This window comes from Macrotis lagotis, chromosome 3 (genome assembly GCF_037893015.1).
Source record: "Macrotis lagotis isolate mMagLag1 chromosome 3, bilby.v1.9.chrom.fasta, whole genome shotgun sequence".
Taxonomy (NCBI): domain Eukaryota; kingdom Metazoa; phylum Chordata; class Mammalia; order Peramelemorphia; family Peramelidae; genus Macrotis; species Macrotis lagotis.
Genome location: NC_133660.1, coordinates 107182060 through 107198840, shown reverse-complemented (window position 1 = coordinate 107198840; position 16781 = coordinate 107182060). Strand labels below are relative to the sequence as shown.

The following is a 16781-nucleotide window of genomic DNA, read 5'->3' as shown; positions in this document are numbered from 1 at the left end:
TTGAATTTTTCCAGACTCCAAGTCTGATGCATTATGCCACCCAGCTATATAGAACCAAGGACTAATTGAGAAACACCTATATTAATAGATCAGAAGAGGAATAATTAACAAATTAAACAAAAAAAAGGAGTCATTAGGGTATTAGAAGAACCAAGAAGTTCCTATCACCAAAGGCAAGGTGGTTAGGAGCATGCAAAGCTACATAGAGGTTATGGAAGAAGTCAGATTGAAAATAAAAAAGTAAACCTAATAAACATAAGCTGGATTGGTACCAGGATGTATGTGGTATTCTGAAATTCAAAAAATAACAATAGGCAAGAAGTTGTACTCTTTTTTTTTCTTTTTTTTTTTTTAGTTTTTGCAAGGCAATGGAGTTAAGTGGTTTGCCCAAGGCCACATAGCTAGGTAATTATTAAGTGTCTGAGGCCAGATTTCAACTTAGGTACTCCTGATTCCAGGGCCGATGCTCTATCCAATGCGCCACCTAGCCGCCCCTGAAGTTGTACTCTTTTAAGGTAACTATGGTGCTGAGTGCTGGAAGTGACCCTATGATTCAGCCTGATTCCCTAATGCTTCATACTTTACTTTTGTTCAGACTTTTTAGCTTCTCCACTCATATTCAAAGTATGAGCTGGAAACACAAAACCACTTTAATATAGGAAGGATGGATGGTGATTGGATATAGAGTGCCAGGCACTATGCTAAAACTCTGAGGTTAAGGCAAACAAGATAGATTCTGCCTTCAAGGAGCTTACATTCTAATGGAGGAAGACTATAAAATAGTATTGGGAAACAAAAGAGTTGGGAATGGGGGAAGATAAAGATAGAAATATGGGACAAGCCAGGGGTTGTGGAGAAGACTATGAGAAGTGGTAAAGACTGGATCCTCATGAGATAAGGCTTAAAAGACTTGCCTTTCAGAGCATTGAGTGATCCAGGAGTGGAGGTCTAGTTTCTGATAAGATTGAGATAATTGAAGTATGAGGCCAAAGTGGGGAGACTTCAAGAAGTGGCTGGTGATCTGGTCCCCAACAAGATATGATAAAAACTTCATCTACTGGAGTCATTAGTTGTCTCCATCAGACGATGGACTTGTACAGAAGAGATCACTTACCAGAGCAGTTCTTAGAAGAAGCATGAGGAAATATAAGCAAGGGTACAAAATAAAGGGATTAACCTTAGTTCTAGAATTAACATGTCTATAATATGAAGGAACACATGCCTGAAAGTTTGGCATGTTGGAAGAAATATTAGATGATTTGTGCTGTGCCTCAAAAGGCAAAACTGGTAATAGCAGTTGGAAGCAGCAAACATGCAGATTTAACCTTGATAAAAATACTCCTATCACAGGCATCTTATGGAAGACATCCAGCACAGAATACTAGTTGAAAAGAGATGTCCTATAGAGAGTAAATCCATCACCATGGGACATTGCAGACTCCAAAATGAGATACATAAATCTTCCAAAGGACTTTAAACCCTCCTATCCACAAAGAAAAGCTGGGTATATTAAAAATGCCAAACACTGATAAGAAGTCAGATAGAAAACCTATTAAGTTCTTCCATGAGTATGTATATCTGAGTCAGTCCCTGCAAAATGAGTTGGACCCATAATTCAAAAACAGGAGAATAAGCTAGATTGTATTTGGGAAACTACAGTTATTTCAAAAAACTCGACCTTCTCCCTGTAATGAAGTTCATCTTTTTAACTATTATTTTGGTGATTATACACATCTGTAAATTAATGGAATATTCATACTCTAAGGACTTGCCAACAGAGAAGTAAAAGAAAGGTGCATGAGCTTAAATAGGTTCTAAGACATTACAAATTAGAAATTATGAATGAAATGTAGTATAAAGATGTCAACAAAGTAGTATATGACAAGGAAAAAAAAGTCTAGTCATGTATCAGGAAGGATGAGGGACCAACAGTGCTTAACAAGTTCCACTGGTATATACATAATGTCAGAATTTGAAGAGATTCTCCAGAACATTGAGAGTCCTTGGGCAAACTTACAGAAAACATAGTCAAGAAATGCGCAAGACAGGCAAACATAGATGAGTTTTGATCTGCATCATTGGGTAAAATGTAACAGAACACTGAACCATTTGGCATACTGAAATATAAAGAAAATTTTCTATCAGTTCGAATTGTCCCAAAGTATTTGAGGCTACCTCAGGAAGGTAGTGGTCTTCACCTCACCAGAAATCTTCAAGCAAAGATTTGATGACTATTTAACATAAAAATGATTCTTTTTGCTGTTTGGGTAGAATCATATCTAGTGTGAAATTCTTTGATTCTAAGAAGTTACAGACCACAAGTGTTTGTAATAGACTTTTCAGCCATTCTCCTGTAAATTAACTCTAACTTCCTTCTTAAAATGTGGTAACAAGAAATAGCTCTAGATATAACTTTTCAGGAAAGGATACAATGGGACTATTACTTCTAGTAACTAGACACTAGTTCTAATTTACAACCTGGTGGTGTTAGCCTTTTTACCAGCTTTATCAATCAAAGAAGTGCTTATGTTTTGCCTAGCTAAGACCTAGGGATACACAAAATAATTACCATCAAGAAGCTTATAGAAGACATAAATATCAATATACAATATGCATGCAAAATACAAAGAATACATGGAAAGTACCTTGACAGGGAAGGCACTAGCAACTGAGGGACAAGGAAAGACCTCTTGCAGAAGGCTGTATTTGAGTTAAATCTTGAAAGAAGCAAAAGCTTGAATTTAAAAAGAGGCAGTGAAAAGGGAAAACATTCCAAGGCTGAGGAGTGACCATGGCAGAGATGTAGATCGAGTTCTGTGTATGAGGAAGAGCAAGTGGGTTAAGTGTAGATGAACTGCAAATGCTTGGGAAGGAGTCACATGTAAAAGAAGTGGAGAGATAGGAAGGGGTCAAGTTGTAAAAATCCTCAAGTATAGGGCAGTCGAGTGGTGCAGTGGATAGAGCACTGTCCCTGAAGACAGGGGGACCAGAATTCAAATCTGGTCTGACACTTCATAATTACCTAGCTGTGTGACCCTGGGCAAGTCACTTAATCCCATTACCTTACAAAAACAAAAAAAAATCCTCAGGTGCTAAAAAAGGAATTTATATTTGATCCTAAAATTAATAGAGACCATGCTTTTTATAGAGTAAGTGGGTTAACAGAGTCAGACCTGCACTTTAGGAATATAACACCATGGCAGCTATATAGATGAGTTAGCAGGGGGAGAGAGAGAGAGAGAGAGAGAGTAAAGACAAGAAAAATCCATTAGAAGTCTGTTCCAATAGACCAGATGGAAGACAATGAGTTACTGAATTTGATTGGTAACTGTCTTAAGTGACTAAGATGATTCTTTATTTCACCTGATTTTATTTTCTAATTGTTCCAACCACTATTTTTTTTATTTAAAGCAATGGGGTTAAGTGACTTTCCCAGTTCCAACCACTTCTAAAAATGTTCTGACAGTTTACAGCTCTCTTAACATTTAAGTAAACCAATCCTCTTATCCAGCAGATGAAAACAATTTTTAACAGGAAAGCATTGAAAAATGAGTTTTATAAACTCAGTTTTTTCATTCACATTCAAAGAAAAAGAATGTCAAAACTTCATCTTAACTCAGTAGATGAGATGTATAGAAAGTGTTGAATTAATAACATACCAGTAATACCCAAAGAAGATAAATTCTTGTCTTGTATCTCCCTGCTCCTAACCCCCCAAAAAATAACAAAATGCCCATGCACAAGGAAAATAACATATTGTCTTTATTAAACAAAACCTAAATACTTATGAATCAAGAATAATCTCAAGCTGCATAGTCTCTCAAAAGCCAAATTTCGCTTTTTGTTTTTACAAACCAAAGAATGTTTTAACCAAGGAATACTGAATATTTCATCAACAGAAGCCATGGGTTCTAGATCCTCTAGCTCTGGCATCGGAAATGATTCCAATGAAATAAACAAAGAATATATACCTTCAAGCAAAGCATTTCAGAGTGAGAAAGATCTGTACCATTCTCTTTAAAAATTTCTTTGTATAATGAGTTCAATTCTTGACTACTTTTCCTGCAGGTCCTAGAGGTAACTAAGAATTTATAATATTCTAGTATTATCACTCACAAGACCCTCATCTGATGTGCTTTCCAATATCAACACAATTAACATGCTATCCCACTATTAATCAACCAGTTGGCTTATTTTTTTTTTTTTGGTTTTTTGCGAGGCAGTGGGGTAAAGTGACTTATCCAAGGTCAAAGTAAGTATTAAGTGTCTGAGGCTGCATTTGAACTCAAGTCCTCCTGATTCCAGGGCTGGTACTCTATCCACCCAAAGGGATATTTACTGAGAAACAATGGAAAGAAGTTAGAAAAATATTTCCCCCCAAACAGAGGAAAGCAATCCTAAATCAGCTCAAATCAGGTACTGAAATACATGTAGACTGTTTAAGTGTGAGTCTAGGCCCTAGAGGACCATTCCCCCTTCCCCCCTCCAGGAGTACCCACCAAGTTCTCTTTTGGGTATGGCCTAACTAATGAAGGTATTGCTCCATCAATTAAGTGGTTGCTCCTTGTGAGAGGATCTTGGTTCCCTGGGTGATTCACTGCTGGGCTGAGTGAAGCCAGTTTTCCCTCATAGCTACCACTACCAATAGCTCCTGTAGACTCTACCTTTCTTTTTTTTAATTTTTTACAAAGCAGTAAGGTTAAATGCCTTGTCCAAGGTCATACAGCTAGGTAATTATATATCTGAGACTGGATTTGAACTCAGGTCCTCCAGACTCCAGGGTCAGTGCTCTATCCACTGCACCACCTAGCTGCCCCTAGACTCTACTTTTCTTGATGAAGTCTCTGATTGTTCTCCTGATCTTTCAAAGCTCCCCAGGTCATAGCCTAGTTTATTAAAATTTTTTGATAGTCATTCACCTTAGACCAGGGAATAATAATTACAACAAAATGAGAAATGACATACTCAGGGACAGACACATGCCAACTCATCAGGGAGATTAAGTTGCCAAAGATAACTGCTCTTTTCCCCTCCTAGAAACTCACTGGAATCACTTGAAAGCCACTAAGCAAGAAAAGCTCAAAAATGAATTGGGGGAAGAGGGGAGGAGTATATCAAAACCTGGCAGGGAGTGTTGTGGATGCTCTAAGAATTCCCTCAACTCATTGACTATTATACATTTTTAACTTCTTATAAGACTTTCTAGCAACTTAACAGGTAAGGCAAAGGTAAATACCCTCAGCTATCTGTCAACAGGAGAATAAATTTCAAATTGCACAAGCTGAGCTCTAACTAGTATTTCTGGAAAGCCCAGCAGTTTATGGACTCAGTCTGCATCTAAGATGACTAATACTAGTTCAATTGATAGAAATTAGTCCTTCCCACAGCATATGGTCCCAGGAGACAAAATTCCTTTCACAAATTATCTTTGATATCTATTGGAGAATAGATACCCCCAAGGAATTGGATGATATTTCTATTGGTTCTGGTTACGAGAGGGGTTTGTAATTCTAGGCTACCCTGATGGAGGGAGAGGCAATGTCCTTTCTGTTCCTTCATCATTCTCCACTCCTGCTGAGGTTGGACAACTCTAATCACCTACTTTATTAGCTCAGTACAATTCTAGTCACCTTGATTTGGAATAATGGCAAGCCTGGACCTCAAGTTGAGGCTACTTGCAGCAGTCACATAAGTTCGCTGACCCTTCTTTTCTTACCTGATAAAGGATTAAGGTGATTCTGAGAGTTATTGTGGTGAAGGAAATTAAAAGAATATAAAAGTTTATCCTGTACCATAAGGACCTGGGACAGTCCATGTTTCAGAAATTTATTTAAATAGATATGAATTAGAATGCCTCATGTCATTTCTCCAAGGAATATTACAATTTCTTCTTTGTGGGGAATAGGAGAGTTGTGACTAGATGGTTCTTTAAGATTTAGAATAGAAATTATATTATAAATCCGATATATGTAGTCTAGAGATAAAAGTTCTTATAAGGTAATTGTGGCAGAATGATTATCTGGGGTACAGCATCCACCTGAAAAGAGAGAATGGTCGCACAGTTCAGGAGCAAAAACTGGAAGCCTTTACTGTATGAGTACAGTACACATGCACATAGGGAACAGTGGAACCAAGTCTGCTGCTCTAAAGATTGGAGATTTAGGTAGTGGTTTATACAAAGAGAAGCAGGAGAAAAGGAGGAACACCGATTCCTCAGAACCAAGATGTTTGTTCAAGTTTTGTACATTTGGGACCAGTATGAACTGGTCCTTCAGTTACTGGCTTGGCAGAGGTATTCCTGGTTCATCTAGCGGGACAGCACAAAAGATCCATTGGTCTGCCTCCTAAATGATTCAGGTTACTTCAGCATCTCCTGGATAATAAAGGAGCTCAAGAAAATCAAGGAGATAGTAAATACATTTATCCATTTCATTTTAATAAGGACTCGGGATTAAAAGCCATTTTTTCTTGTCAGTCTATATGAAAAGTAACCTGTTGTTAAGATCCTGCTCCTTAATCCTGATCCAAGAAAGCAACAAGACCAGCCCGCAACTTCCCTCCAGAAACACACAAAGCCAGCTCTAACATCATGTCTGAAGTAGCTGATAGAAGGAACAAAAAAAAGAATTCCACCATAAAAAGATGTTACTGTAACAGGGATATGCAAGACACAAACCCAGAAAAAGAGAATGACTAAAACATCTGCAAGCAAAGCAAGCAACCACAAACCCACAGCTCAGGCACAAATTCAATTAGAATTTCTAGAACAGATAAAACAAGAGGTTTTTCTTTGCTAAATTGTATATATACACATATATAAATATATATTTATATATATATGTTTGCATGTGTATGTGTATGAATGAAATGAGCAATAGAGGGGAAATAGGAAATTGAAACTAAGGAAGAAAAATTGGAAAAGAAATTAACAGCTTAATACAAGAGAACAGACCAAATAGAAGCCAATAACTCAAGGAGACAAGAGACATTAAAACAAAAGATTGGGACTGCCAAGCTCAGTCCTCTGGCCCTGGAACAGGACTCTGGGGCTCTGACCACATTCAGATCCTGATCCCAGTCTAGGCCCCCCCACAGAACAACAGGGCCCCCCCACCTCGGCCCCGTGGCAGAGGGGGCCGCTTATATTCATTCACAGACCAGGAGGGAGGACAGAGCCTCACACACTGAGACCCTTGTGGGAGTGTCCCAAAAGCTCAGGAAGCACCCCCAAAAAACAGGCTTAGGCTGGGAAAATGAACAAGCAAAGAAATAAAAGGAAGACCATTGAGAAATATTTTGCAAATGAGCCCAAGAAGGATCAAAATACTCAGTCTGAAGATGAGAAAGCATAAGCTCCTACATCTAAAGACTCCAAGAAAAACAGAAATTGGGCTCAGGCTATGATAGAGCTCAAAAAAAGACTGAAAATCAAATGAGGGAGTTGGAAGAAAAACTTGGAAAAGAAAGGAGAGAGATGCAGGAAAAAACATGAAAAATGAAGTCAGCAGTTTAGTCAAGGAAATCCAAAAAAATGCTGAAGAAAATAGCATGCTAAAAAACAGCTTAGGTCAAATGGATAAAACAGTTCAAAAAGTTATTGAGGAGAAGAATGCTTTAAAAAGCAAAATTGGCCAGATGGAAAAAGAGATAAGAAAACACCCTGAGGAAAATAAATCCTTCAGACAAAGAATAGAATTCAGGGAGATTGATGAATTTACCAGAAATCAGGAATCAATACTTCAAAACCAAAAAAATGAAAAATTAGAAGAAAATGTGAAATATCTCATTGAAAAAACAACTGATATGGAAAACAGACTTAGGAAAGATAATTTAAAAATTATTGGAATACCTGAAAGTCATGATCAGGAAAAGAGCCTTGACATCATTTTCAAAGAATTACTACAGGAAAATTGCCCTGAAATTCTAGAAGCAGAAGGCAAAATAGAAATGGAGAGAATCCACTGATCCCCCTGAGAAAAAGATCCCAAAAAACCAACCTCTAGGAATATTATAGCCAAGTTCCCGAACTCCCAAGTCAAAGAGAAAATATTACAAACAGCCAGAAGGACACAGTTCAAATATCGTGGAGCTGCAGTCAGGATCACTCAGGACTTAGCAGCATCTACATTGGAAGCTCATAGGGCTTGGAATACAATATACCAGAAGGCAAAAGAGCTTAGAATGCAGCCAAGAATGAACTACCCAGCAAGGCTGAATGTCCTCTTCCAGGGAAAAAGATGGACTTTCAATGAACCAGGGGAATTTCAAAGGTTCCTTTTGGAATGGCCAGAGCTGAACAGAAGGTTTGATCTTCAGATACAGGACTCAGGTGAAGCATGGAGATTGGAGGAGAGGGGGGAAATATGAGGGACTTAATGAGGATGAACTGCATGTATAGAAAAATGATACTGATAATATTCATATGAACCATCTCAGTTAATAGAACAGGTAGAGGGAGCTTTTATAGTTGAAGCACAGGAGAAAGCTGAATTTGAAGATAAAATATGGTGTAAAAATGGAGTCAATAGGAAAAAAGGTAAATGGAAAGGGAGAAAGCAAAAGGAGAGGGGGAATAGTCCAAGATATTTCACATAATAAGATTTTTTTTTATTACAATGAGCTATTGCAATGATATGGAAGGGGGGAGGCAAGGGGGAATGAGGGAACCTTTGCTCTCATCAGAGATGGCTAGGAGAGGAAACAGCAAATATACTCAATGGGGTATAGACATCTGGAGTAAGAAGGAGGGGGGAGCAGGGGGAAGGGGTGGGGATGTGAATAAAGGAGGAGAGGATGGACCATGGGGGGACAGTGTTCAGATATAACACATTTTCTTTTTTACTTCTTGCAAGGGGCTGGAATTGGATGGCCTGCCCAGGACCATAGGGCCAGGTGGATTCTGGGCCTAAGGGGTGGTATGGGGGCTCAGGGCTTCTTGGCCCCAGGACCAGGGATCTGTCTGCTGCACCACTCAGCGACCCTACAGCAGAGTCAGAGTGAAAGGATAGAGAAAATATAGTACACAGTAGTGGAGAAATAAGAAAGGAGGGAGTTGCGATCAGCAATGTCAACGTTGGAAAAATATGGAAGTAACTTTTGTGATGGACTTATCATAAAGAATGTGATCCACTCACGACAGAGTTGATGGTGTTGGAACAAAGACTGAAGCACATTTTTTGTTATTATTATTTGGGGGGAGGGTGCAGGGCAAGTGGTGCTGGGTGGCCTGCCTGGAGCCACATAGCAGAATGATCTTTCGGTGTCTGAGGCTGGATTTGGACCCTGGTGCTCCTGGCTCAAGGGCCAATGCTCTGTCTGCCACCCAGCCACCCCTACTATTATTACTATTTTATTTTATTTTGGGTCTTTTTTTTTCCTTTCTTCTTTTTGGTTTTTGCAGGGCAGTGGGGATCGGGCGGCTTGCATGTCACATGGCTGGGTGATTATTGGGTTTACGGGGCTGGATATGGACTCAGGTGCTCGTGGTTCCAGGGCTGGTGCTTCATCCATTGCGCCACCTGGCCATACCTACAATTATTACTATTATTTTTTTAATTTTAATTTTTTTTCTCTCCCCTTTACTTTTTCACCCAAGCAAGTCTATCTATATTCATGGGGGGAGGGGTATTTTGTTTACTTGTAAACAAGTATATTTTATTAATGTAAAAAAAACCATTTGTACGAAATGAGAATAAAAAAATTAGAAAATAAATAAATATATTAAAAAAGAAACCAAGAGGGATGGACATTAAGGGAAGCCTGGAGGGATTTGCATGAACTGATGCTGAGTGAGATGAGCAGAACCAGAAAAACACTGTACACCCTATCAGCAACATGGGGGGGGGGCATGATGCTCGACCTTGATGGACTTGTTCGTTCCATCAGTGCAACAACCAGGGACGATTTTGGGCTGTCTGTGATGGAGAACACCATCTGTATCCAAATAAAGATCTATGGAGTTTGAACCAAAAAAAAAAAAAAGAAATAAAAAAAGATTGAAAAAATAGAAGAAATTGTAAAATATCTCACAGTAAAACAAACTGAAAAACAATGAAAAAAATTACCTGAAAACCATGAATAACAACTATAACAAAGAATTGTAGACATAATATTTCAAAAAGAATCTTAAAATTGCCCAGGTCTTTTAGAGCTATAAGGCAATACAGAAACAAATAATCCATTGATCATCTCCTGAAAAAAAAAAGACACTTGCCAAAATCCAGAACTTCCAGTTCAAAGAAAAAAATAGCACAAGCAGGGCAAAAGAAATCAAGTATAGATAAGCCATAATCAGAATCACACAAAATTTAGCAGCCACTATTGTAAAGTAGTTAAGAGTTCAGAATACCATATTCTAAAAGACAAAGGTAATTTAAAAACCCAGTAGAATGAGTATAATCCTCCCAGGAAGGGAGATAAATCATTAGTGAATTAGAAGATTTCTAAACATTTCTGATGAAAAGATTTAATCTTGTTCAAACACAAGAGTTAAGAGAAATGCAAAAAGGTAGGTTAACAGTAGTAAAAAGGAATAACCAATGGACATTTATTTGATAAGTACCTATTATGTGACAAGCACTGGCAATACAAAAAGAGGTAAAAGACAATCTCTACTGTCAAGGGGCTTACAATTTAATAGGGATGACAATTTGTAAATATATATATATATATAATATATGTATCATATATTATATATATATATATACATATATATATATATATATATATATATATATATATATATATATATACACAAGCTATATACCGGATAAATTGGAATTAAGAGGGGAATGTTACTAAAATTATGAAGGGTTGGGAAAGGTTTCCTGTAAAAGATATTGCTGGGGTAATAATACTAATGATTTATGTGGGCTTGTTTCATATCCTGCAACTTTCCTAAAGGTGTTAGTTGTTTCAACTAGGTTTTCGGTTAATTCATAAGTATACCATCTTATCATCTGCAAAGAGTGAGAATTTTGTTTTTTCATTGACTATTCTAATTATTTTTCTTCTCTTATTTCCAAAGCAAACATTTCTAGTACAATGTTGAATAATATTCTAATTTCACCTCTCATTTTATTGGAAATGCCTTAAGCTCATCCCCATTACAGATAATGCTTGCTAATGAATTTAGATAGGTAGATATTGTTATCGTTTTAAGGAAAAACTCCATTTATTCCTATATTCTCTAATGCTTTTAATAGGAATGGGTGCTATATTTTGTCAAAAGCTTTTTCAGTTGCTATTGAGATAATTATATATTTTGTTATTGATATGATTAATATACTGATTGTCTTCCTAATATTAAATCCCTGCATTGCTGGTATGAATTCCACCTGATTATAATGCATTATCCTAGTGATAACCTGCTTTAATCTCTTTGCTAATATTTTAGTTAAAATTTTTCTATTGATATTCATTAGGAAAATTAGTCTATAATTTTCTTTCTCAGTTCTGGCTCTTCCTGGTTTAGGTATCAGCCCCATATTTGTGTCATTAAAGGATTTTGGTAGGACTCCTGCTTTGCCTATATTTCAAATAGTTTGTAAATTGTATTAAAATTAATTGTTCTTTAAATATTTGGTAGAATTCACTTGTAAATCCATCTAGTTCTGGAGGATTTTTCTTATGAAATTCATTGATGGTTTATTTAATTTCTTTTTTCTGAATGGAGCTATTCAAGTATCTAATTAAGTATTTAAGTATTTAGTTTCCTCTTCTGTTAATCTGTTAATCTGGGGTTATTTAAGTATTTAGTTAGGTATTTAAGTATTTTTTCTCTTCTGTTAATCTGGGCAATTTAAATTTTTCATTTAGACTGTCGGATTTATTTCCATACAGTTGGGCAAAATAGCTACAAATTATTGTTTTAATTCTCTTTTTACTGGTAGTGAATTTACCCATTTCATTCTTGGTACTGGTAATTTGGTTTTCTTTTTTTTCAATCAAATTAACCAAAGCTTTATCTATTGTGTTGGGGACTTTTTCATAAAAACCAATTCTTAGTTTTATTTATTAGTTCAATAGTTTTCTTTCTTTCAATTTTATTAATCCTTTGATTTTTAGGGTGTTTTCTAGCTTTTTTTAGATGCATGCCCAAATTATTGAGCTCCTCTTTCTCTATTTCATTTATGTAAAAGATATAAAATTTCCCTTAAGAACTTCTTTGGTTTCATCCTATAAGTTTTGGTATGTTGTCTCATAATTGTCATTCACTTAGATGAAATTATTGTTTTTTATGATTTGTTATTTGACCCACTCATTCTTTAGGATTAGTTTATATAGTTTCCAATTAATTTTTAATCTATCCTTCCATAGTACTTTATTAAATGTATTTTAAATTGCATTATGATCTGAGAAAGTTGCATTTAATATTTCTGCCTTTCTGCATTTGATTGTGAGATTTTTATGCCTTAATATATGGTCATTTTTTGTGTAGGTGCCATGTACTACTGAGAAAATTCAATTTTCTCCAAAGGTCTAACATGCCTAACTTTTCTAAAACTCTATTTACAGTGGCGGCTAGGTGGTGCAGTGGATAGAGCACCAGCCCTGGAATCAGGAGTACCTGAGTTCAAATTTGACCTCAGACACTTAATGATTACCTAGTTGTATGACCTTGAGCAAGCCACTTAACCCTGTTTGCCTTGCAAAAACCTAAAAAAAAAAACCCTCTATTTACCACCTTAACTTCCTTCTCGTTTATTTTGTGGTTAGATTTATCTAATTCTGAGAGAGGGTGGTTGAAGTTCACTAGTAGTATTAGTTTTGCTCCCTATATCTTCCTGTAACTCACTTTACTTCTCCTCTAAGAATTTGGATGCTATACCCTGTGGTACAATAATATATATTTTAATAAGAAATACACTAAAGCATAAAGATTTAGACATCTATTATACTTCAATTGAGCTCTCAATAAAGCTGGTCTAACAAGCATAATCTCAGACAAAGCAACAGCAAAAATGAAGTTGATTAAAAGAGATACCATATGATGATAAAAAAATCAGTATCAATACTTAAACACACTGGCACATCTTCTCAAAAGTAAAGAAAAGTTAATTGATTTACATTAAGAAACAGATAATACAACTATAATAGTTAGGAATTTCAAGATGCCCCATTCAGATACATATATATATACATATATATATATATATTATATATATATATATATAATAAAAACAGCTAAAAAAGAATAGCATTTTTCGAAAAGATTTCTACTGATTACTAAATAGGAATGGAAAAGTATATTCATATTGGTCAATGCTGTATATCACCATTACAAAAACTGACCATGAATTTGGGACACTAAAACATCATACCTGCAGAAAAGCATAAATATTAATATTCCCTTTATTTACCACAATGTAATAAAAATTATAGTCAGTAAAGAGCTATTAAAGAAAAAAATATAAGTTAAGCTATAAGTAATATAATCCTTAAAAATGTGGGTCAGGGGGGCATCTAAGTGGTGCAGTGGATAGAACAGTGGCCCTAGGGTCAGGAGGACCTGAGTTCAAATCCAGCCTCAGACATTTAATAATAGCCAAGTTGTGTGACCTTGGACAAGTCACTTAAACCCCATTGCCTTGCCAAAAAAAAAAAGTGTGGGTCAGTGAACCAATAAAGATTTTCATGAAAGGAAATGACAACACTGAGACAGCATACCAAAACTTTTTGGATGTAGCTTATGACAAAATGCATATCTCTAAACACTTTCATCAAAGAAAGAAGAAAGAGATTAATGAATTGGGTAGTCAACTAAAAAAATTAGAAAACCAGGTCTCTAAAACCACCAATTAAATTAAAGTTTGCAGATTGCTTTACATATATATTATTATACCCATTTAACAGATGAAAAAAATGGGGATGACAAAGATTGTCATTGATCATGTAACTAGTAGGTATTAAAGATGAGATCTGAAACCAGATACTGCTGACTATTCAGCCATCTAACCACAATGCAACTCCGCTGCTCTAGAAACTAAAAATAAACCCTCAATCACATAAGTGACCAGTAACCTAAATTTATCTTTGTGGTATGGTTAATAACATCTAATACCATATAATGAATGCAATTTCAGACTGTACAAATATTTATTATATTTATTAAATTTATTGTATTTATTAAAATATATTAAATGTATTCATATAATGGATAATCATAATACTTTCTATTCTTTTTTATTATTTCTCATTTTTCATACCTCTGAATTTTTTCTCTAAAATAGGTTGTCCCTAGGGGCGGCTAGGTGGCACAGTGTATAGAGCACCAGCCCTGGAATCAGGAATACCTGAGTTCAAATCCGGCCTCAGACACTTAATAATTCCCTAGCTGTGTGGCCTTGGGCAAGCCACTTAACCCTATTTGCCTTGCAATAAATAAATAAATAAAATAAGAAGGTTGTCCCAAAAAATATAAGAAAATACAGTGTAGGAGAAGGATGAATGACTTTAATTATCAGAAGTTATTGTATAACATCTTAGTATAGGACAAGAAATTATAGTAGTTTTTCTCCCCATTCCCCACCAACCATAGTACCTTTAGACTTCTTTGGAACTCTCCAATATGCCTTCCTTCCCCAAGAAGGAAAACATTTCCCTTATTGGGAAATATCTTTGTATTGTAGGACTGAATCTAGTTAGTACTCCCATCTAATTCATGTAGGCTTCTAGACTGGAGGACAGGGTCAAGGACTCCAGAATCTCTATTCAAAAGAGAAAACTATTCAATTTCCTTTTGGATGTTGTCTTATAATATAATAGGTTGCAATTTCTTTGTGGGCATGAACTGTCTTTGTTTTTATATGTATTTGTATCCCCAGAATTTAGCTACATAGTAGGTGCTTTAGAAATATTTATTGACCGACTACAAAAACAAGAATGTACAGTTTCCTTCTGTCCAAAAGCAAAGACAATCTTCTCAGTCCTAAGTAATACATACATGAAAAGATAGAAAAATATATAGATCAGTTACAAAATCTTAACTTATTTTTGTCGGTGAAAATATTTTTTATCTTACAGAGACTTTGAAGGCAACCAGATTCACAATTTAAGAAACATGACTTTCATTTCCTGCAGTACTTTAACTGTTTTGTAAGTAATATTTCACAAGCATTAAAATCAAAATGAATTATATTTGCTAAAAGAAATTAATATAAACAATACATGGTAATTATTGATGATGTTACCTCCCCATTAAAACTTCTTTGAAACAGAGAATAAGTAAAAATAGTCAACTTTAAGTTCTGCACAATCAAAGAAGCATATCATACAAGATCAGCAAAATGGTACCATAATATCTATGGGTACTGGAAAGTCTGGTTTTCCTGTGTCTCTAATTTTCTATAGGATAGGTTTTATTTGTAATACATTCTAGCATCCATATGAGCCTTCCATGGGTGAACCTTCCTTCAGATTGGAAAGTTTCTTACCTATTTACTTAATTCTTACCTATTTCTTTGTTGTCCAGGATTCTTGTTGTCCAGCAGTGCACCTTATACTAGTCTATATACTCAATAGATTCATACTAATTGCACTCTGTTTGAGGGTTTCAGTACTATTTTTGTTACTAATAATGAGACACATGAAGTATCTCAATATATAATCATGCAACACACATACCTATTAGATTAACTCAACTAAAACTCAGCTGCCCTAAAAGATATTGGATAAATTCTACATTTCTGTTATATGTCCTTGAATTTTTTTCCTTATTTTGTAAAATATGTTTCTTCTAGGAAATGTGCTTTAGTTTTCTTAGTCCAAATACTGGGAATGTTGGAAAAAGAATATTGGGATGTAGAATTAATAACTGATAGTGGGAGAAAGTACAAATTTATAGGATAATGATTGTATTCATGGCCTTGGAAAACTTCTGAAACTGCAAGGACTGCCTTTTACATATTTTAAGGTAGAAAAGGAGAGGGGAATTGCTAAGGTGCTCACTTTAACTCCAATTCCCTTTGAGGATCTAAAAATGTAAGCCTACTGAATTATTCCAAATTAGGACAAGAATGAACTTTCTTAAGCAGCTGTGAAATAGTTAGTGAAATAAGTGTTAATCATGTATAAAGATATTATCATGTATAAAGTTTTTTAACACTGTATAAAGACATACATGGTGCCCCAAAGATAAGTGAACTCAAAAAAATAACATTGCTTTTACAAGATATTCTATAGTTTCACAAGAGAGATTTTCACTATTTACAAATGTTTATCCCATCAAATTGAAAAATTTACATCATTGCTCTTTTATTCCATTGGTGAACTTTTGGACAACCCAGGTTGAAATGAATTCGATTGTTCTACCTACATATCGCTCCAACACAATACTTTTAGATAATTCTCCAACCCAACACTTTAAGAGATAATTCATAGACACAATATCTTTGCTTTTCTAGATGAATCATTGTCACCCTTTTTTTCTCATGTGATAGCAGTGGTGTCAAGAAGCTAAATCATATTTTTTTTATTTTTTCAGGGTAATGAGGAAAAATGAAATCAATCACTTAAATGAAAATAGCTTCGCCCCCCTTCAGAAACTATATGAACTGTAAGTCTGGGGTAGGATTAAGAGGTAGGGAATGGGACTTTAAAAAAACTGGAAATTATTTCAAAGTTTTTTTTTTCAGTTTTAACAGTATTTTAGGACTTGAACAGTCCATGGTATCTGTCTCTACCTACACTAAATATAAAAATAAGTAATAACCTTTATTTAATAGTTCATTTTACTGTATATAATAAAAAAAAGTTATAAAATATAAATTTTTGAGAGAGAA

At 35.3% G+C, this 16781-nt stretch overlaps 1 protein-coding gene across 2 annotated transcripts in view; it reads left to right on the top strand.

Moving 5' to 3' along the window:
• RXFP1 (relaxin family peptide receptor 1) overlaps positions 1–16781 on the top strand; it is a 174534-nt gene that overhangs the window by 135595 nt on the left and 22158 nt on the right. For both annotated transcript variants that reach the window (XM_074229053.1, XM_074229054.1), the window contains exons 10-11: positions 15025–15096; positions 16484–16555. In XM_074229053.1, coding sequence (XP_074085154.1) covers positions 15025–15096; positions 16484–16555 — 144 coding nt within the window. The remainder of the gene's footprint in view (positions 1–15024; positions 15097–16483; positions 16556–16781) is intronic.